General features: G+C 37.9%; 1 protein-coding gene across 2 annotated transcripts; it reads left to right on the top strand.

The window, feature by feature from the left end:
* The first annotated feature begins 701 nt into the window (after nucleotides 1-701).
* On the top strand, nucleotides 702-21,275 carry LOC306882908 (synaptopodin 2-like protein). Of its 2 annotated transcripts, XM_079437901.1 has the most exons (4): nucleotides 702-808; nucleotides 5,980-7,112; nucleotides 13,252-15,182; nucleotides 17,945-21,275. In XM_079437901.1, exons 2-4 carry the CDS (start codon nucleotides 6,917-6,919, stop codon nucleotides 18,686-18,688), a joined length of 2,871 nt encoding a protein of 956 aa, XP_079294027.1. In that variant the 5' UTR covers nucleotides 702-808; nucleotides 5,980-6,916; the 3' UTR covers nucleotides 18,689-21,275. The 2 variants fall into 2 exon arrangements, with proteins under 2 accessions (XP_079294027.1, XP_079294028.1); XM_079437902.1 differs by lacking the exons at nucleotides 702-808; nucleotides 5,980-7,112 and adding an exon at nucleotides 10,694-10,858.
* The last annotated feature ends 993 nt before the right edge of the window (nucleotides 21,276-22,268 follow it).

Raw genomic sequence — 22,268 nt, 5'->3', positions numbered from 1 at the left:
GAGTTTTTTTTCAACTGTGAGAAAGCACTTAGAGGTGATACAGATCAGAGCTTAGTTTACACAGTTGCATACAACACTGAGATATCATAAAGATAGTTTTCACTAAAATAACTATTAAACATGCTCTGAAGTCTGTAATCTAACCATAGTATTTGCCCTGCCACAGATACCTTGTTTTCCATCTCGCATGTCTGTTCTCAGACAGACATCTCTGTCAGGAGATCAGAGGGCTTTAGATCCCATCCCAATGAGACTTTAAGTGTCTTACTTTGCATCAACACGCAGTTCAAGAATCATTGCGGGGGCTCTCCACGTCTGTGAAACCAATCTGCAAGGCCCTTTTGTGTTACACTTTATTCTTCTCAAGAGAAAACCCTTGCCACTGGTTACTTTTTATAACTCCTAGCAATCAGAAACAAGCTCATATTGGCAGTTTTAGTGCATGCATGTGCTGCGTTTGTTCTATTCCCCTGTCTGGTGTAAACATTTGAGCGGGACAAAGAGCAAAGTACACCCCGATCCTCAAACACCCCTATTTTAAATATGAAAATATATAAGGGTATAATGTGTTCAGTATGCATGCTTGAAGGAAACCATATGAAGAAGGCAGACAAAGAACTCTCTGTGTTCCAATTCCTGCTCGTCCACACCCCCTTTTCCCTTCTTTCGGTCTGTGAGAGAGAAAGAGAGAGCGAGAATGAGAGCGTAACTCCATGTGAGACAGAGGGGGAGGTGAACGCAAGGAGGACCTGAAAAGAGGCTGTACAAACTAGCCATCACATACACACCGAAGCACTTGGGAGTACAGGTGAGTCTACCATCAGCTCCAGACTTTCATTGAGTTTCTCTTGGCATTGTGTTATCAACAAACAGCTTTATCACCTGTTGAATCGCAAACTGCATCCTTGAAGGACCTGCTGCGTGAGGTAGCCAGCTGCAACCGGGAGGAATGTTTCTGAAGTCAATCTTTCTAAATATTTGGGTTGAATAATTGAGGATGTTAACTTCATTCTCCTCCTGTGGAGGAATAATCTCACTGGCAATGAGCTTCATGTGTTCCCTGTTTGGCTGTTCTTTGTCCTGCCTGCGTGTGGTTCTTATGATGATAAATTTGAGCAGCGTGCAGTAACAGTAGAACGACTATCCGGTGCTAGAGTTTCTTAGCGACAGTAATGACTTATACATTAGGGAGGGGTTCTGTTTAGCAGAGATGTCATGCTGAGCATCTGTCACTGACCTTTATCTGATCTGAACTTTTATAGAGTGGCATAATTTGCAAGACTTATTAAGTCGCTGCTTTTTTATGGTACTAAAATTTTGTCTGCTAGTTGGATCTGCTAGATAAGTTTAGTATTGGATTTATTGCTTTGTCAGAGTCCAAATAGGCTAGTTTTTCTTTTTCATGTGTTTATGGCTCATTAATGAGCCATTACAATGAAATTAAAACAGTTATTGTGTTTACACTTTATTCCAAAGCACCTGGTTTTGTTATTTTCTTCTTCTTCTAAGTGAATCTCTGCAGACTTTAAGTCATGTTTATATAGTGTTATATAAAATACAGATATCATAATATAACAGTATCAGTTCAGTTCAAATATTAGACAAATAAAATTTGTGCTCTAAAAAAGACAGTTGTGTCATGATTGAGTTTGCTATTGAAATGCACAACCCAGCACAGAGACCTTGCACTTCAATGACAAGTTGTTTTCCTGTATAATTTATAAATGTGCCCACTATATACTTAGTACACTTATAAAGCAAGCACCATGTCTTTGAGCCTCATTGAAGCTTATAACTAATGGTGTTTTTGCTGTCTGTCATCAGCCTGTGCAAGTCAAGGCATGCTGAGAATTATTCTTAAAGAATGCCAAATGTGGAGTGCAACCCCCAAATTATTTTTCAGGCCACTTACAGGTGCTTCAATAGACCTTTGTGCGAAAGAAGCCGAGTTGAAGAGCAGGTCTCTGCATTGTGCCATGGCATACGGTTGAAGGATCTGGCCCTGGAGGACTGTAATGGATCTGAGAGATTAGAGAGACCTGTCGGGCCCCGGAGGTCTATCAAAACGCTGTGTCAGACACCGTTACATACACTATTACTGCTCAAATCATGCACTGTAACGGATACAGCCCAAAACACACACAAATCTCCCAGTACCTGCATCCGGTGCCTCGGGACTGATAACGTAAGGAATGTGATGGGTACAGCTCAATACGGCTCATTAGATTGGTGTATGAGCCAAGTATGCCCTCATTGGATTGGAATGACTCATAAATCAAATGATGGCAAATCGTTAGAGAAATATGAGAGAACCGTGCAGGTAGGCTGGTATGTTAATGTTGTAATGTAAATACCTGGAAAGTGAAATCAGATAAGATAAGCATACTCTGACACTTTAAGACGCTTAAAGATTTATCATTATACTGATTTTTTTACATAAGATCTGCCCTGTGGTTCAAATGCTTTCAGCCTTCTTTCACCAGCTTTCAGCCTTCAAGATGTTTTGGCAAGTAAAAGATTTAGTTGATTGCTAATTAGCTGGTAACTTTTTGAGGAACCATAACATTTTAGAATGCAATTAAACATAATTTTATGAGTTGATAGTCTGAGCTTCCCTGATATGTAAGATGTGACATGCTTAATATAAGGAATTTATTGGAATATTCTTTACATTAGGCCACTAAGTATGAGGAACAAAAGCCAACGGATCTTGAAAAATTAAATGAAAAAATTTCATGTTATTTTTGAAAGAGGTCTTATTCTCACCAAGGCTGCATTAATTTGATCAAAAATACAGTAAGAACAGTAATATTGTGAAATATTAATAAAATTTTATACATATATGTATTAAATATGAAAATATTTTAAAACTATAGTATATATATGTGTGTGTGTGGCTAGTATGAAATATTTAATATTTAGATATTTTTATTTATCTGCCAGTGTAAAAAAAAAAAAATTGTCAGAGGATCGTCAGAGGTCACATTATTCAAAAGCATTACAAAACAAAGAACTGCTTTTTATGTTTCGTCCAAAGCAGTGAAAGGCAGAGAGCTTGTAAGAGCCTTTTGTGGGCGAGAGTGTTTGTTTTGTTGAGTTGATTGTCTTTATTTGTGGAGGATGGCATGGAGGGCATGAACAGTGGGTGTCGTTTTTGTGGCCACTTTGAGTCAACTTTTGGAGTGGGTGGGATGTAAACTCCCTAACATAAACGCACAGGGGTCGAGCTAATCACTGGAAGAGTGAAACAGACCTCTCATTTGTCATAGGTGTTATTAGTTAAAACAGTGTTTGAAAGGGGGTGATGAAGACTAATGGGGTCTTATTACCTCATGTGACCTTGCGGCCTTGCTGTAGCCTACAGGATGTGAGAGAGACGACACTTAGCTGACAGGGTGATTCAGTGCTATTGAGACTAGACTGTGCTATTTGTACAATTGCCAATTAACACACTGTCCTGTTTCAACATGCAACTGAAACAGTCAAATCCTTTCCTAATACAGAAAATTCCTTAATTTATGAAACCGACAGATATTTATGATTTATATAGTGACCCCACCCTTAAATCTTTAAAAATCATGACTTTTTAAAAGGGATAGTTTGGCAAATTTTTTTTAGTTTAAGCTTTTAAAGGTGATTCTTATACTGAGCACAGTTTAGTCAGTAATTTATTGGGTTTCATGGGTTATTAGGTGGTCCAAGTGGAATCTGTAGACTTTTGGCAGTGGTTTTGAGGAAAAAACTGCAAAAATGGATTTAAACATGGTTAAAAGTATTAAATGGCGTTAAACAGCCTAGAGTGCTACAATAAATGATTTAAAGTGCCCCTATTATGGGTTATGAAAGGTTCATATTTTGGTTTTGGGAATCCCCAACAACAGGTTGACATGCATGCAAGGTAAAAAACACTTTCATTGTCTTTTAATATGCATTGATTTATTTTTACCTTATTCACTCAACGATTCGTTTAACAATTCATTTTTCCAAACCACTCCTTTGCATGACGCTAATATGTGGTGATTGGTCAGATTGGTCTCATTTTCATTTCATTTTGCCTGTAATGCCTGATTGAGCAGCATTTGTGACTCAGTGCTGCTTTGTGTACAGCTATTTTCAGTGTTGGGTAAGTTACTTTCAAAAAGTAATTAATTACAGTTACTAATTACTTCATCAATATTGTATTTAAATTACTTTACTAATTACTCTATCTGAAAAGTAACTTAGTTACTCAATAAGTAACTTAATTATTCAAATCGCTAATTAGGCTACATCTGAAGCGTGCAATCTGTGATTGCGTGCAGTTTCTGACGCTCGCTAAAGCGTGCAATCGCTTTCTTATGTGCGCTGTTTTACCGGTTTCACTTTCGCTTTTGAAACGATCACGTTCAGCAAGAAGGGGAGAGGATGGAAAGTGGGGGGCACCGTAACTCTGCCCGCGAATGCCCCCTCTTGGTGCCGGCCCTGATTTGAGTATTTAAGGTTTCTCTGTGAATCAGGAAAATCTGAAAGTGAACGCACCCGCACGCGAAGGGTTAAAGCCGCTGCATTCAATATCTTTAGACTTCAAAATTTAGATTTCAAATTAAATATTGCTTTTAGAACTGTTGAAATTATTTACTATATGTAACGCAAGTACTTTATAAGTAACTGTAATTAAATTACCTAAAAATGAACAGTAATCCCTTACTTTACTTTTTCAGTGGATAAGTAATTTAATTACAGTAACGCGTTACTTAGTAACGCGTTTCACCCAACACTGGCTATTTTTACCCAAAAAGCGGCATCTAGTGGCAAAGAATGAATTTGCCTTTTCATTCAGACCAACACGAAAAGACCAACAAGTGGGCTAATGTTTCATGTTGACATCAGCATGAAATGGCTTGGGATTCGTTTTTAAAAACGACTCGTTTCAATGATTCAGAGTCAACTCTTTCTTTTGAGAGACAATAACTTTATACGCATTTTCAGATTTAAAAATTTGTAGGATGTTTTCATTCACTTAGAGCTGTGGTTCACACCGCATGAAAGGTCATTTTCAAAAATCCATAATAGGGGCACTTTAATATATATATATATATTAGTGCTGGGCAACAGTTAATCGCGATTAATCACAACCAAAATAAAAGTTTCTGTGTAAATAATATATATGTGTGTACTGTGTATATTTATTATGTATATATAAATACACACACATACAGTATATATTTAGAAAATATTTACATGTATATAATTATATTCATATAATTTATATTATATATATATATATTTAATATAAACATAATCTATTTTATTCTTAAATATATACATGAATGTGTGTATATTTACATATACATAATAAATATACACAGTACACACATATATATTATATACACACAAACTTTTATTTTGGATGCGATTAATCGCGATTAACTGTTGCCCAGCACTAATATATATATATATATATATATATATATATATATATATATTAAAAATAAAGACTTCAGACAAATTAGCCAAGATATTTAGAGGGTGAAATGTATAATTGTAATGAAAATCTGTGAGTCTTTCTGCACAAATTTCACGTTCCAGCTTCGAAAAATATTGACCTTTCCTTTTACAGTCCTTTTTATAAAATAAAAACTCCTAATTGGGCAACTCCTATTCCTTTCATTATCCCGTCTCCTTGATATTAGTCAGGAGGAAAATGAGATATGCATTGTTTTAACTTCACATGTAGGAAATGCAGTTCATTCCTCCCACTGATTTGACAATGGGTGGGGTTTCATTTTCACAAATGATATCAAGTGCACAGTGCCAGAGGAAATACCCCTCCTTCATACAGTCTAATAAAAAACAGAGGAATATTTCCTTCATGCGTTTTCTCACCTCATCTAGTTCAGATGTAAAATGTTGAGATATTTAATATTCTTAATTATTTTTATGATGCATTAGCATAGTAGCCTACGTGTTGACTGAGAGTTTGCATCTTGTATGTTTCAGGAAGTAGCAGTTGAGAGGAAAAACACTGACTCCTTGTACCCTGGCAGCAGTGGAAGTTCATGTCTGGATATACCATATACTTGCCTGAGGAGTCTCTCTGGACCAAATCTGAAACAAGCAAATAAACTATTTTTCTGCTCTTGATGGTGGGTTAGAGATCATATCACTTGGCTTAAGCCACCCAGAGAGATTTGATCAGTAATACAGGGATAAAGAATGAAAACTACAGAATCCATCTGTTTAAAATCCAAACATATGGACTGAGCACAATAAAGCTCTGCTTGAAAGTTTAGCAACTACAATAGCTTCAGTCAGAACGTTTGGGCGACCTTTTGGCTGAATGTGTTTTTTCATGTGCTAATGAACCGACAGGAAAGCACCAAGCACTGCTCTTCATCTTGACATTGACATTTTGAGAGCAAGGGCTACGCATGCCTTTAAAGAAACAGTCTGTCTCGGGGAGAATGCGATAAACTCAAAAAGAAAGACAAATATCTGGATATAAGATTGAAAACAGATGCAAATAGAAGAGAGGAAAAGAGCACTTTTCCATGGGAACTGATCCAGGGTGCATTGAGAAGTATCTCCAGGGAGGTCTTGTTAGAGTTTGAATAATATTGTGTGGATTGAAAGCAAAAGTACATTTCTCAGCTCATCTCTGGGTGGTAGCGCGTCTACTCCGAAGGATTACTGTGAAGAAAACATCCAGCAAAATGTAGAGCTTTTAGTTTACTTTGATCCTGCTTTTGATCCTTGTTTCTTCACAAGTCGGAAAGCATAAAACAATCCGTGGATCCCGAAACCACCTCTTACAAGCCAAACGTACGCCCCAGCTGAGAAAAGAAAGCTTTTATCACACCCAGGCAAGCGTGCTGGCTAAAAGGGGGCTCAGCGAAAGAAGAGAGTCTTAGGCAAGGACGGAGTGAAGGGGGCTAGGATGGAGTGCAAACATGGGCCTGCTAGAAGAGGGGACAGCTGGGGTGGGCCTACAGCTACAACATCCTCAACCCTCAACAAGACTGGAGCAAACACGTCCCTGGAAAGGCACAGTACTAACATTTTGGAGAAAGATGACCACTACGGGATCAAAACAAAGCCAGGCTTGACGTCTTGCCAGATGGAGCGGAAAACAAGTAAATATTTTCTTCCATATTTCGTTTATAGCACTGAATCTGAAGAACATGATATATTGCAGTATACTTTATCCCTTGGGTGTATAATATGTAAGGAAAAATGTACAAAAAAACAGATCGGCACGCTGACATGACTGTTTACTAAATAAATGAATGCAAACACTGAGTTTATTTTTTTATTAAATCAGGGTTTCCAAACTGAGGTTGTGAGTTGATGAAAAGCTAATAATTAAAACATAAAAACAAAATGACTTCAGAATGTTGCCAATCAGAATAAAGTATTCCACACAGTTCATAATTTAAATGGATAAGCGAGTCAGTTCAAGCTTAGGGTTTTTAAAAGTATAAAGTATACTTAAAGCAAACTAATAAAATTAACACTAAAGCAATTAAAATAAAACACTTACTAGGAAACATGCAGTTTTATTACCGGTAGTTTACCTGCATGTCATGTGGCCATAAACCAATATCAGAGAACCGTGAGCATGCAAAAGTGTTGTTAAATTATTAATACTTCCTTAAAATCTCAGTAGGACTTAAAGTAAATATTTTAGGCCAAATGGTTCAGTTGACAAAAAAGTTTGAGAATACCTATTATATGATTAAAAAATGACATAATAAGGTGCAATGACAGACATGAAACTTGCAAAGCTATGTAGGAAATTGCATGGTTGCAAATTGGGATAATGGTTAATTAGTGTCATTATTCAGTGTCTTAATACTGCAAAGACTGCAGAATGTTTTGATTAACCAATCAGAGTTAAGTATTCAGTAGAGTCATGTAATACATTTAAATAGATTAGTGAGTCAAGACAAATTTATTCTTTAAAAGTTTAATGCTTTTACAGGCCCTACAGAGGCCTAAGAGCCATCAGATAGATAGACTGGAGTAACATGCTGCTATCCCCTAAATGTTTAGACATCAGTTCTTGCTAAACCCTCAGTGACACATTTGTTTCCTCACAGACACAGATGAGCTGTACAGGAATAGCTCTTCAGTTCATACCCACTTACCATAATGCTCAAACTGTGGGTAATGTTATCTGGAAAGAATGCATAATAAGGTTTGCAGATGACCAGGCACCCACTGCAAGTGCAGTAGGCGGCGGTTCACACCAGTGACTGTGTGACAGAGGGGTTTTACAACCCTGCTGATGAGAATTCAGACCCATTTCAGGCAGTCCGAAACTGTTTTTGCAGAATTCAAGAGGTTGCTGTGATGTTGTTACAGCTTTGGAGTGTGTAAAATGACGAGAGGGGAGGATGTGGGAAGGCTGAGATGGAACAGCTAATTCAGTCACTTTATATTGGTTTCATAGCATTCCTAGGAAGAGACGTTGAAGTAAATGTCAGCATTTTCTCTTTGGGATTTAGGTCGCCACACAGCCCTTATGATTTCATGAGATGCAGAATGTTATGCTTCTCTTTCTTGCATCTCCAGATACTGATAGCATGAAATTGGAAAATGATACAGTGTGATCCAAAAGTCTGAGAGCAGTTTTTTCTCCGAATGTTTTAGGATAATAATAATAATAATAATGATGATAATAATAAGCAGTAATATTAATTCTGCACCGTTTTAAGGTCCTTAATCAAATTGTGCAATTTTTTGAGTTTGAACATGAACTCTTTTTTACTATCAGTCAGCACAAGATTGCATTTTGGATCTTCTCAAATCATGCTGGAGATCATGATCATCAGGTTTTACATAAACTTTTGTGTAGTTTATCCACTTTTAGTGCTTCTGTCATTAAAGCAAAAGAGTGCTTAGTCAAAAAATACTGAGATGTTCTGAAAATGATTTTAATTGTAATTTCAATTTTCACTTTGAATTGTTTTGCTAATAATATAATTTGTAGTAAATTTCTTATGCACTGTAAATGATAAAAGCATTAATTTCCATATTCATAACTTATTTAAGATTTAGAGTCGTTGTAGTCATATGTTTACATATCTCTTGCAGAATATGCAAAATTCCCTCTTATTCATTTTCTTCTACTTTGTTTTATAATCCAACTCATACAATACAAAGATAAAGTATTAAGCAACCTGTCTATTTGAAGCCATATACAGTGAAGAAAAATGGACTTACCCAAAATCATAACCCCCCTGACCTTATGCAATTTGTCCATAAACTGACTAATTTGGAGTCTTAAATTGTTATCTTTTCTATCACCTAATTTTTCATTTTGCAGCTTGTACAGTAAATTATGGCTACAACTGTATGTTTCATAATTATATAGCAGGTCAATTACAAGGCATTTCTCAGCATCAGAACTGATCTGTAGATGCTATTCTGTGAATGTTGTCCTACTTGAGAATAAGGTAGCAGATTAAGAAGAGTCTCCAAGTACAAGGTTTTGTGGACAGTGATGTGTAATTGCACATTCATGATTTTAAAGTTCTTAAACCTTTCTGATCTCATCACTCCTCACATACTCGCACACATTTCCCAGAGGAAAACTGTCATTTTATCCCATCCTCCCAGCGAACCATAACATCCGACAGGGGAATCTGACCTTTGATATACAACCCTATGTCTGCCAGGTCCCCAAATCCTCAAGCTGTGAGGGAGTTTCCCACATCTGTCCGAACTGAGAGCCCACATATCATACACAGCTCAGTGCCATCGAATTCCTTTCCCTGAATTCCTACCACAACTTTTTAGGGTTGAGGAAGTTCCTGTGTTTCCCTTCTGTTAATGATAATTGATGCATGAGGGTTATGATTAAGGTATGATGGATAAGCTAAGCAAGCAAACCTCTGCGGTCTAAACTGAACTCCACCCTTGAGGCTCAGGTGTCCATCCACCCAAGCGAGTGTGTTTGCCAGACGGCACTCTCCCCTGACATCCAATCCTCTGAAAGAGCTGACACATTGATTTTATACATGACACTGATGAAATGTGCCCACTTTATTTGGCGTGGAACAGAATGTGCGAACTTACAGATTCTGTACGTGATTATTTAAGTACATCGAAGGTCATAAATATGAATCGTTCCTACATCCATAATCTCTGGTAATGAAAACAATGGTTACTCAAAGGGATAGTTCACCGAAAAATGAAAATGTTGTCATTATTTGCTTACCCTCATGTAGTTTGAAACCCAGATGCTTTTCTTTCTTCTGTACAACACAAATGGAGATGTTTTGCAGAAAGTCAAGAACTGACAGCCTCAGTCACCATTCTCTTTCATTGCATATTTTTCCCATTAAATGAAAGTGAATGGTGACTGAGGCTGTCACTCTGCTTCTACTTTAGTCTTTCATGTAAGAAAGAAATGGGTTTTGAGGTCATAAGGGTTTAGAACAACATGATAATATATTGGGCTTTTGATTGGGCTTTTGGCTTAAAACCTCAGTTTCTGACTATAGACCTTGTGACAACCTCCCCGCGTGACAACTAGCCCCGCTTCCCAAGTCTGTTCTGTATCCCGGTTCTTCGCTGTTGAATTTGGAGTCTACCAAACTAAAAAACAGAGGAAGCAAATTCTGCCAGAAACGTCACACAGCATAGCCATCCTTTAAAAAAAATCAAAAGGGAAGCGCAAACCTCGTCCAGTGCCCCAGCCTGCCCGCCTCATGCTCGATGCGCATTTGGAGCGCGCAAGAGATCATCATTCCCAACGACACGAAATCCGATCCAGGCTCTCGCTTCTAAAGGGGGAGTGGAGGAAACACATGAAGTTAAATTAGAAAAGCTCGCGAAGCAGCAACAAAAGAGACTGTATTCAGAGTTAATTAAGGTAAGAGAAGTTTAGTTTGACCCGGTGTTTCTGGAACTTTAAAAAACGGCATTTGCGTAAAAAAACCCAAAACGCTTAGATCTGTGAAAGGCATGTGCTGAAGTCATGTTTAAGTTCTGAGGTTTGATGAAATAATCTTTTAAATTATATAATGTGATGAATCTTCTTTAAAGCGAGAAGAGAGCAATATTTTGCAGTGAATGCATGCTGTTTTAAAAGACCAACCAGACTTTTTTGACTGCAAGTTTATGACTGAAAAGAACAATATTGTTTTGAAGTTAAAGTGACAAATTGCTCTTTGTGGATCTCAGACATACCGTATTATTTTTTATTGTACACTGTTGAAAAAAAAAAAAACATTTAACCTAAAATGTGCTCCATGTGGTAAAAAGGTTTCATTCTTGAAAGATGAGTTAATTAGTTACCTAATCAATCTAGTTATTTTTTTTATTTATTTTTTTTTTACATATTTTATAGTATATTTATTTATTTAAAAAGTAGAAAGCAGTCAGTGAGTGAAGTTATTAACTGTTCTGGTCTGGCTCTGATATGACAGGGACATTTATAAGAATAAGGAACAAATTAAAACTGCATCAAGTAATTTTACAATTTTTATTATTTTATTTATTTATAAGACAAAACTGCATGTATGTTTATGGTTATCGGATTATTATTAACTGCATGTATGTTTATGGTTATCGGATTTTGCTCCAATTTTTTAAAATAAATTTTTTTGAAACACCGTAAAGATGAATATGTGTAAAGAAGGAAAATGGAGAGCTTTTTATCCCAGTGCTAGAGGTTGTGTTGCATGGCCTGACTAAATAAAAAGGTGTTTTTGCTGGTGGAATGAAAGTCAGATGCACATTATTCACGCTCTATTATAATTTTATGCCATGTGATATAAAAGCTCCTTTGAGTCTGGCAAACCTGCACATAAAACAAATGGGATAGATTTAGAACTCTTGCTTTTTCTTTACTAACTTTTTAACTCCCATTGTGGCTCTGGCAAGACAAAGATCTACCTTCTTGGATAGAGAAAAAACACTCACAAAATTGTTTTCAGTTTTGCTGCCAAGTTTAGGGTTTAGGATAAAAGCTAAGAACTACCCCAGGGAAACCTAAAGTGGTTAATTATTCAAAGGTCTATTAGGGAAACAGATTGTGTTTATGTTGCACAGGTTAACCACGCTTATTTTGAGTCGAGCCATACAGCCAGTGATGTAATTGTTAACAGTCTGTTCCTCAGGATGTAATGTTCTGGGATAAGATGTCGAGGGTTTGTGTTTCAAAAGTTCTGTTCCTTTCCTGAGGCACACATTTGTTTGTAGGCAGGATCATCAAGCACACTTGTTTTATTTACTGAAACTTGCTGATGCCACAGTATATCACTGTAGGTCAAAGTTCAAGCATTTAAATGTAGACTTGTCTTGTAAGTTGATGATGGAAAGGCATGAACCTGTCGGGATGTCAGCATATAGACCGATGGCTGCTGTGCCTTAGAGAGATTTCTCAAGGCATGCTGCAGTCTCAAGCAGGGAATTTTCTCGGCAGTTGAGGAATGCTAAGGGAGGGACTAGAGCCCATGGTGAAGGAAATACTTTCTGCAGCTCGGAATGGGGCTTTTTAGCCCAGTCAATAAACCTTTGCAATTTTCAACAAATAGATGACTGTTTTAACATCCATCTTTGCCAAACTATGGGTAGAACTGCAAATATCAGCATTACGATTTATTTACAGGAGGTACTTAGAACTATAAATGTGTGAAAGCATTATACGGTCTACAAAAGTTTGCCTGCAGGCTCCATGAATCACAGCAAACTGTGAAAAGAATAATTTTGACCACAAATCCTTGAATTTAACGTGTCAGCATTTCTTTTATAAGTCTGTCTGCAAAAAAGACGACAAAATAATATGATTCATCTTTTTAAGTGGGTGACTCATGGAAGCTAGAATTGCTTGAAAGACATATAATACCCTTGACTTTTAAAATAATTATACTCCCATTTGAGCACATTGCTACTATAGCTGAAAATTAAATAGCAACCAAATGATCGTGACAGCAATGGTGAGATCATGAAATAAAATATAAAGCAGGCTAATATTTTCCAGAACCTATATTTAATTACTATTTAATTACTCTCTATAATAAAAAAGCCTGTGATATTATATGCAACACCCTTTGTTTGCTAGGCTGAAACAATTAAGTGCATTTAAAATAACACTTCTCTCCTAAGACTTGTGAATGCTTGGTGGGTTGTGCTAAATTTTACATTTATAAGCTGGGTAGAGCAATACTTTGCTTTATAAAAGCACTGCAAATGGCATAGCTGTGAATGTGTTATATAACTGAAATTTTCTCTTGATTTAATTATGTTTTTCTACCATTACAGACCTCAGCAGAAGTGCCAGTTTGTCGGAGAAGGAGCTGAAGGAGGCACAGACCAAGAGTCACATCATTGCTGCTCAGCTCCAGGCCAATTCCAACTCTAAAGGCGTCCAACTTTTCAACCGGCGCAGACAGAGAGTGAACGCTTTCACATTTGTAAGCGTTGGAGGAGGGGGAGTGGAAGCATCTAAGAATGTAATTGATTCATCTCTTGAAAGTCCACAGACATGGGACAAACGGCACTCGACTGAAGACCAGGACAAAGAGTTGAATCACAGGAACCTCAAGACAGGTCTCACGTGGTCGGCCGGCAGAATCCACAGTACTGGGAGTGACATGGAAGATGCTAGTGAGGTTACTCAGGAGGATGTAGCAGAAGAAAGCAGCCAAGATAGACACTTTCTCCCAGTCAACGAGAAGGATGAGGAGCTTTCAGAAGGCCTTACAGAGCATGTGAAGGATGAGGTTACTCTTAGAAGTGACAGTAACCCTGCTGTTATGGACAGAACTGGTGAAGATGAAGCTGAAGCCAATGGAGCACACAATAAAGAAACCCCAAATGGATACAGTGTGCAATGCAATGGAAAAACAGATAAGATGGTGACTAAACAGCCCACCATCATAAACAGAACAGCTCGCCCATTTTTCTCCCCAACAACAGTAGCATCCTCTGAAGCTACAAGTCCAGTCATGGACATCCTTCCAGCCCATGACTCTACAACACACTTTGAACCTTCAACCTACCCAATGCACCCAAGACCTGTTTTCTCTCCACCACCACCTCCACCTTCATATCCGACTCCTCCTCTCCCTAGCTACTCCAGCCCTCCTCCACCTAACACAGGTCATGCTCTCTCACCTCAGCCTTCTTCTTACTGCATCCGCCCATATGCCCCCAGGCCTACATTTGTCCCTGACCTTTTGAGTGAGAAGAGATCTGTAACTCCCATCAAAACAGGCATCCTCGATGAGGGCCGGGCTCACAGAGCAACCCGTAAGTCGATGTTCACGTTTCAGGAGAAGCCAAAAGTGGCTCCGAATCCCGAACTCCTGTCCTTGGTGCAGTGTGCAGATGAAAAGAAGAAAAAACCCCAGCCAGACGCAGGGCAGGAGGAGGAGCTGCTGGCTCTTGGGGCCGAAGCCTCAAACTTCCTGGCCAAGGAAGAGGACGTTCACGAGGAAGCTGGGATGCCAGAGTGGGCCTCGAGTTTGAAAAGCTCCAGAACGCGTGCCAGGATAGAGCACAAGCCTGAGCATGCCCTGACCAATGCTTCAGGAAAAGGAGCTGAACTGTTTGCCAAACGCCAATCGAGGATGGAAAGGTACGTCCATGACAGCAAGGACCCGAGATCACCCTCTCCTACCATGTCCTTGCCTCCTTCGTGGGTATATCCATCCAACATGCCCGGTCGAGTGAAGGCCATAGTAAACTCCTCCAATATAAGTGAACAAATTTCAAAGACAATTCAAACTCAGCAGGCCATTCAGAAAAAGACTGTCCCTGCCAAAGCACCAGCACCTGCTCCAGCTCCACCTCCAGAAATAGAGAACGGCTGCACTAAATTCGAGATGGAGCTGTCCAAACATCAGCCATACCAGCTCAACTCATCCCTCTTCATCTTCAGCCCAACGAAAGATCCCTACAGCACTCTTCCCAGAGCCGCCCCAGCTCCTAAACCTGTCGTGACAGCTCTCTCCTACTCCAGACAATCATCCCTTCCAACAAGCCCACTGCCATCGCCTTACAGCCCATCTGCTGCCTATCGGTCAGCCCATTGCTTTTCGCCTCCTATGATGCCTCTCAGTCCCATCACAGCAGGCAGCGTCAGTTCCCCAGTGTCGTCTTTAGCTCCAAAACCTGTGGCTTCACCTCGCTCTGGTGTCCAAGCACCACGTCCCACGTTCTCCACCAAAAAAGCTGGTATCTGCCCACAGGTGTGGAAACCCTCTTCATTCTTTTAAACCTTTCCTCTTCTTTGCTTTATGTACTCTTCAGACCAAAGTATAATGGAAGTTATAGACATATAACTAATGTAATAAATATAAGACAAATATTGAACTGACTGTCCACTTAGACGTAACAAAAGAGCAGTAAGGTACAAAAAATAGGCCTACAAGAAACTTGAAATCTAGCACCCTTGGTCAGATTTGTTTTTGTTGTTTCTTGTTTATTATTGCATGTGGAGGCAATAAATGTCAGGTCCTACATTTACCTGTTAAACTGACTTTAAGTGTAATTCATAAACTGGCCACCAGAGGGCCATAAATTGAACCTTACATATTTTGTTTTTAATCAAAACATTGTAATTTAGTGCAGCTTTGTGTTTCAGAACTACAGTTTATTCAGTTTTGTGCTCATGCCAGATATATTTTAGGTACAAAACCAGTGTGTCATTTTCCAACGCTTGCCTCCAAGTTTTCAGGTTGGAGTTGGTACAAACTCATAAGCAGTTTAGCAGATGGTGTCTTGCCTTTTATGATGCACACAACGCAATTTAATAAGAGTAGGACGATATGAGACCCTCTTCATGTTATGGCACCTATACTATTCTTTTTTTTAATTAGTTATGTGTGCTTCTCTGTGATTTATAATTCTAGTTTACAGCTTGCATGCTGCGCAACAGTATGTACTTAATGTAGTGTGCATATACTATTGTATGTTCCACTGCAGGCCTCTGATTAAACAAAGCCATAATTGAGTTTAATTTAATTTGATCATTGCATGCAGCATGTAGTACCTAGTTTTATGCTGGTTGTTTTCAAACAAATTGTTTCATTCTGTCATCTTCTCTTTCAAACGATTTTGTCTAGTCTGTTTCATTAAACCAAAGTTAACTGAAACTAAAATTAAGAGACTCTGTTTCTTTGCTGTCTCTTGTTTTCATTCTATATTATCTTCTTCTGTTGACTAATCTGCTGAATTTCCTGTGTGGATTTCTTCTTCTTCTTTTCAGCATCCCCTCTAATCAGTTGTTTCAGTTTTCAGTAGTATCTATCCCACTATGAGAATCCCAGGGCGGCTTTCCCACAGAGTCGTTTTTATCTATACACTTGTAGCAACAAAACAAAGATATGCATATCAGAGCCACCCACTGCATGGTGCACTGACCCAAAATGAAATTAGAAACTTTTTTTAATGCTGACTGAATATGTATGTGCCCCGCACATTCCTAGTCTGCCCCCTGAAAATGCACATCTGAGCCGAAACTGGCCCCTGTGGGCTTGAGCTTTAGGCTAACGGCCTGACCTTTGGCCTCCCTCATGCTTGGAAAAACACATTTGCTGGAGGTGAAAACATACCCAGCAGCCTCAGCAGTGCAAACGCATATCTCAGTAAAGGTTAGTGGTCTTGGCAGCGTGTATGCAAGCGATCTGAAGATGGCATGGTATCGTGGTGTGCTGGGAAACTACTCAGACATTTGACAAGAATAAACAGCTTGATGTAATCACAGGGTGCATGAGAAGGCCTGATATCGATAACCACATCTGAAGTTGCATGCAGTGCTGCAGGAGGTGTTTTAGATGTTTCAATGGCGTGTTTAAAGGCTAATCTTACGGAACGTGTGCACAGTAACTGGAATGAACTTGGAAAGCTTGGATTTTTGAATGGTTATTGAACCTTTGGATCCAGGATTGTTCTGCTGCTGTTGTACCTTGATTGTGATGATATCTTTGTTCCCCGTACACTAACATTCCTCACTATCTACATTTATAAAAAACATTGCCTAAAAGAAATGAATTGTGACATGTTATGCAGGGCTCAACGGTAAGGAAGGTGTGCTGGCCTAGTTTTTGGTCTAGTTGACTGAACTGCCACATATACTATTGGATTAATGTCATATATATTTGATATTGCATATTTTTATGCCTCACAAATTTTATGCCTTGTTTTGCTGTGACGTTTAGTTGCAAATTATGCTCATCAGCTTTTTAACCTTGTCAGCTAAATAAAATTATCTTACATGATGTCCAGCATTATCTTCCCAGTGAAAGTGAATTTCCTCTATCATAATGTCTAGCTATTATATATCCACCTAGCAAATGTTTGTAAATAATCTCGAAATGTGATCATTTTAATTTAGATATGTGAAAAATGTAATGTCAGCTTTATTTATGTGCCGTTTTATATAATACAGATTGTTTCAATGCAGCTTCACAGTAATAAACTGATAGAATCGATGATGCAAACATATTTAAATATGGGACAAATTAAATTTCTGCAGTAAAACAATACTAATACAATGATAGACAAAATATCCAATGATAATTAAGTTAACATATTTTTTTTATGTTAATGTTAAAATATAAAAAAATTATAAAACATTTAAAAATATTATCTTTCATTAGTTTTGGTTCAAAATGTTTTATATTGAATAAAATATAATTTTTAAAATAATATTAACTTGTGCATTTAAATTATGAACTTTTAAATTAAAATGTAAATATACAATTATATTTATATTATTATATATTGTATTATATTAAATTATATACAAATATATAATTAATACAAATATTATTAAAAATATATAATATATACAATTTGAAATATATGACAAACAGAAAAATCCTTACTGTTGAGCCCTTTTATTATTCAGTGTATGTGTGTTTGTCAGTGTATTTAGTGATATAGAAACACTAAATTAAAGCAATGTCTCACCTTTAAAAGTAATATTTTCTTATCTTTGTTCTATCAGATTAAGGAGGAGATCCCGGCACCAATCAATAGCCCCGGCTCCACCACCCCAACCTCCAGGACACCCAACCACACTAGACCCTTCACCAGCCCTGAGGTGCTTTCCAGCGCTGTCTGGTCCCCCACCAGCCCTCTAGTGACCTCTCCATCATCCAGCCCAATCTACAAGCCCACACCAATCTCCCCCTCACCACGACCCATCCATAAGCCCGTCACAACATGCCCTTCCCCAAGCCCTATCCACAAGCCAAGTGCAACCACAGCATCTCCAGGTACCATCTTCAAGCCGACCGCCACCTCTCCTGTGTCTCCACCCTGGGAAACCAGGTGCCAGTCTCCGGCCGTCAGCCAGGACACCAAAGCCAACCACCGCATTTTGGCCAAAAACATCATCAATGCCGCCAAGCGGAAAAACAGTCTGTCTCCCGGGGTGCTGGGTGGCCACAGTCTGCCCATCTCCCCGGTGAGCGGCGGGATCGTGCCTTATGAACACAAGCCTGTCAGTCCATTTCAGCCACGGATGCAGGGGGCTCAGTCGCCCACCCTTACCAGTCCCTCTCCCACCCGCATGATTCACTCTCCGGTGCGTTTGTACAACACCCGCTCGCTGACCGACTCAGATGCCTCGGTGGAGTCTGAGGATTCGGGTCTGCGCTCTCCTGGAGTGCGCAGCTACAACACCTGCCCCCGTGGCTGGGCCGGGGGTCTGCAGGTGAAGAGGGGAGGCATGTCTGAAGATCTGTAGGAAACACTTGATGATTAATACTTCAGCCTGATTTCATTGTAGTCCAAAGTGTCCCTTAAATATTGAATTTAAAGCATTGTGGATTTTGCAGTACATTGAATACAGTACAGTATGTTGACTGTGTGATGGAATCTATACATGTTAAAAAATACACTATCGTTCAGAAGTTTGGGCCAGTAAGATTTTACAGAGAAATTTATTTAGCAAGGATGCATTAAAATGTTCAAAAGTGACAAAAAGGCTTTTTTATTGTTAATAAATAAATGGTGTTCTTTTGAACTTTCTGTTCATCAAAGAATCCTAAAAAAATGCACAAAAATATGAAGCAGCGCAACTCTTTTCAAAATTGCTAATAATACAAAATGTTTTATGAGCAGTAAATCTGCATATTAGAATGAATTTTGAATTATCGTGTGATTCTGAAGACACTACAATGTACAAATGTAAAAATGTTTAAAAATATTCCTGTTTTTACAGTATTTTTGATCAAATAAATGCAGGCTTAGTGAGCTGCTTTCAAAAACATGAAAAATCTTACTAACCCCAAATTTTTGAATAGTAGTGTAGCTGAATATTGAAAAAAACACAATTCTGATATCATTTACTCACCTCACATGTTTACTCAAACCAGTATGACTGACTCTCTCATGGAACACAAAATGAAGTGAACATTCACATTCTGAAATATGACTTAAGGCCAATTCACACCGCACAGACAAACGCCAACAAACTAACTACAAACTAACAAACAAACTAGTCTGTTGGAGTTTGCAGGATCAGTGTGTTACCCCTCTTGGCGTTGGTTGGAGTTTGTTTTCACCCGACTGAACATGCTTATAGATCCATTTTCTCCCCAGTCAGTGAGAGTTGGTCGGTGTCTGTTGGTGCAGTGTGAACATGACAGTTATTTTTCATAAGATTCTATATCCAACGGCCAACTTAAGCCAACTTGTTTGTTGGCGTTTGTCTGTGCGGTGTGAAATGGCCTTAATATGTGACTATATTGTTGTTGGACAGCCTGACACCTTTCATTTTCTTGTGTGTTCTATGGAAGGAAGAATTTTTTTTATCAAGGTCAGATGATTTTGCAACAACATGAGGGTGAATAAATGAATACTAAATTTTAATTTTTAAAGTGAACTGTTCCTGTAAAGTCACATCTTGGTCTTATCTATACAGCTGTCTGTAATCTAATAAAGAAGGCATTACGTGGACTCAGAAAGTTGTACCAAAGATCTAAGATGTGTATTACCAAAGATAAAAGTAATGTGCAAGACTTTTCTAAGCAGTATTAGTTATTAACCTCATTTGTTTTTACATAAATATAAAAGGGATTGACCCTTTTGCTTTTTTGTACAGTATGTTTTGACAATGTGTTAGAGTATTGGAATGTGACAATAGGTCCGACTCGAGTCAAACTTGGAAGGAACTGATTGCTTATTGCTGATTGTGAGTTGATTTAGATGTAAAGACAGAATGACACAGCAAGGTTTCTATGGTGTGAGAGAAAATGGTAGGAAATTTTCTACATTACGTATACTATAAATGGAAGCTGCAGGTGATTTGAAATCCAATAAGGTTTCCATATTAGTTTAGCGCTGACATACATACATGATGGAAATAAAATGGTCTGATGTACAACGGGAGAGGTGAAAAAATAAAGCATTAGGAGATTTGTTATGTGGGGTTTCACATAAAATGTAGGAATGATTCAATTTCAGTGTTCATTAATGCACCTTGCTTAGATTGCTATTATTAAATTTCAGTTTCCCAAGAGGGCAAAAACAGGAGAAAAGAGGATTCTTGCTGAGGTTATATATAAATTAATCTTCACAGAGCATTTCAGCATTTCACATAAAAGGGACTGAGTAAGTCTGGGTTTAGGGTGACTGAGTGCTCTGTTGGTACAGTAAGGTGGGATAATGGCTTTTTTATATACATTTCACACAAATAAACACATTTCATGGGGCACTTGTAAGGTTTATCATATATGTAAACATCACCTATTGCACTGTCAGACTGTCTACAGCATGCATTTACACTTGACTGGTTATTTCTGACAGTACACACTGTATACTGTGTGGTAAACGGCAATTCACACTACTTAATACCGTATGTTTGTCTGTCGTAGTTCTGAAATTACATATTGAAATCTGTCTGAGCTGATCACTAGCACTCATTTAAGGATTAAGTCTCAAGGGCCATGCATACCAAGTGTACTCATGTTATCCTGCGCTCAAATACTGGATCACCACACATGAGAAAATCATTCTCCGTGTTGGTGCATCAGCAGATTTTTGAGTATTTGTATATGGCTAATTTTGATTGACAGGGACATCAGCTGTAAAGTGACTTGGCACCTTTGGTGAGAATAATGCTATCACTTTCAAGGGTGCTTTACAGCCCCTGTGTGCTTGTGCGATCTTTCATTTGGATTATGGGCGATGTTATGCATGATTCAACTTACATATACAATTTCTTTAAGTTTGATATCATGTCTGAATAACCAGCCTAAATATTATCTCTGTCTGTTTTCTGTTCAGTTTTTAAATTATGTGAATAAACACAAACAAAGTCATCTTCTTGGATAAAGCTCTTCATTTCTTAATTTTTTTGTTGATGAAAGCACAATCTGTAATTTCATTAATTACATACAAATGCATACAGTTTTACATCCATATAACTGATTTCCTCACTATTTTAGAAAAAAATCACATTATAATAAACATAAAATAATTATAGGAAAGGGCTGTAGTTTATATTCTGAGCTCCTTTACTGATATGGTATGTATAGGACATGGGATAAATATTTCACATAAAAATATTTAGGATATTGTTATTATTATAACTACTACAACTACTATTTTCCCCACAACTGAGAATTGGCCAGTATAGACAAAGTCTTAAAAACCATTCAATCTAGTCTGCGAACTGCATTCATACACTAGCATTAAGAAAACATTCTTTAAACAAGAAGTTGGGCCTAATGTTTCTAGAAGAGATGAACCTGGTCAATACCGCCACCTATAGGTCAACTGGTTTCATTCCTACTGTATCCATCGCTGCAGACTTCAAAAGAAAATGTCAAATATTAAATATCGAAATTAATTATTATTATATGAAATAATTTGGAGGGGTGATCGGTAACGACTACAAGTGTGCAGACATTATACACTGTATTTTAGTATTTAAATTACGCAAGCCTCATAAAAATATTTTAAGTCTCAAAAATAGTTAATTATTAACTAATAATTAATTCTGTATTATGTCATCAGCACCGCCAACAGGGTCACTAGTGACATCAAGGAACAGTTTTTGTTCTTTTGTAAACAGCCTTTTCATGATAAAGAATAAAAATTAGAAATAAAATGGATTGTCCATGAGATAATATAGGCTTGTTTATATCCTGTTTAGAACATTTACTCGTGTAAACAGGGTAACATGCTTCACATTCTCCAGAGAGACCATCAGTGCTGCATGATGCTGCATTCAAGAACAGCTCCAATGACAGCAATAAGCGACGATTAATAACTCCAACAACCGGAAGTGAGAAAATAAAATAACCCTGTAATATGTAATA

Source organism: Barbus barbus (assembly GCF_936440315.1).
Source record: "Barbus barbus genome assembly, chromosome: 17".
Lineage (NCBI taxonomy): Eukaryota > Metazoa > Chordata > Actinopteri > Cypriniformes > Cyprinidae > Barbus > Barbus barbus.
The sequence above is the reverse complement of the archived record's forward strand: the minus strand, read 5'-3'. Positions and strand labels throughout refer to the sequence as shown.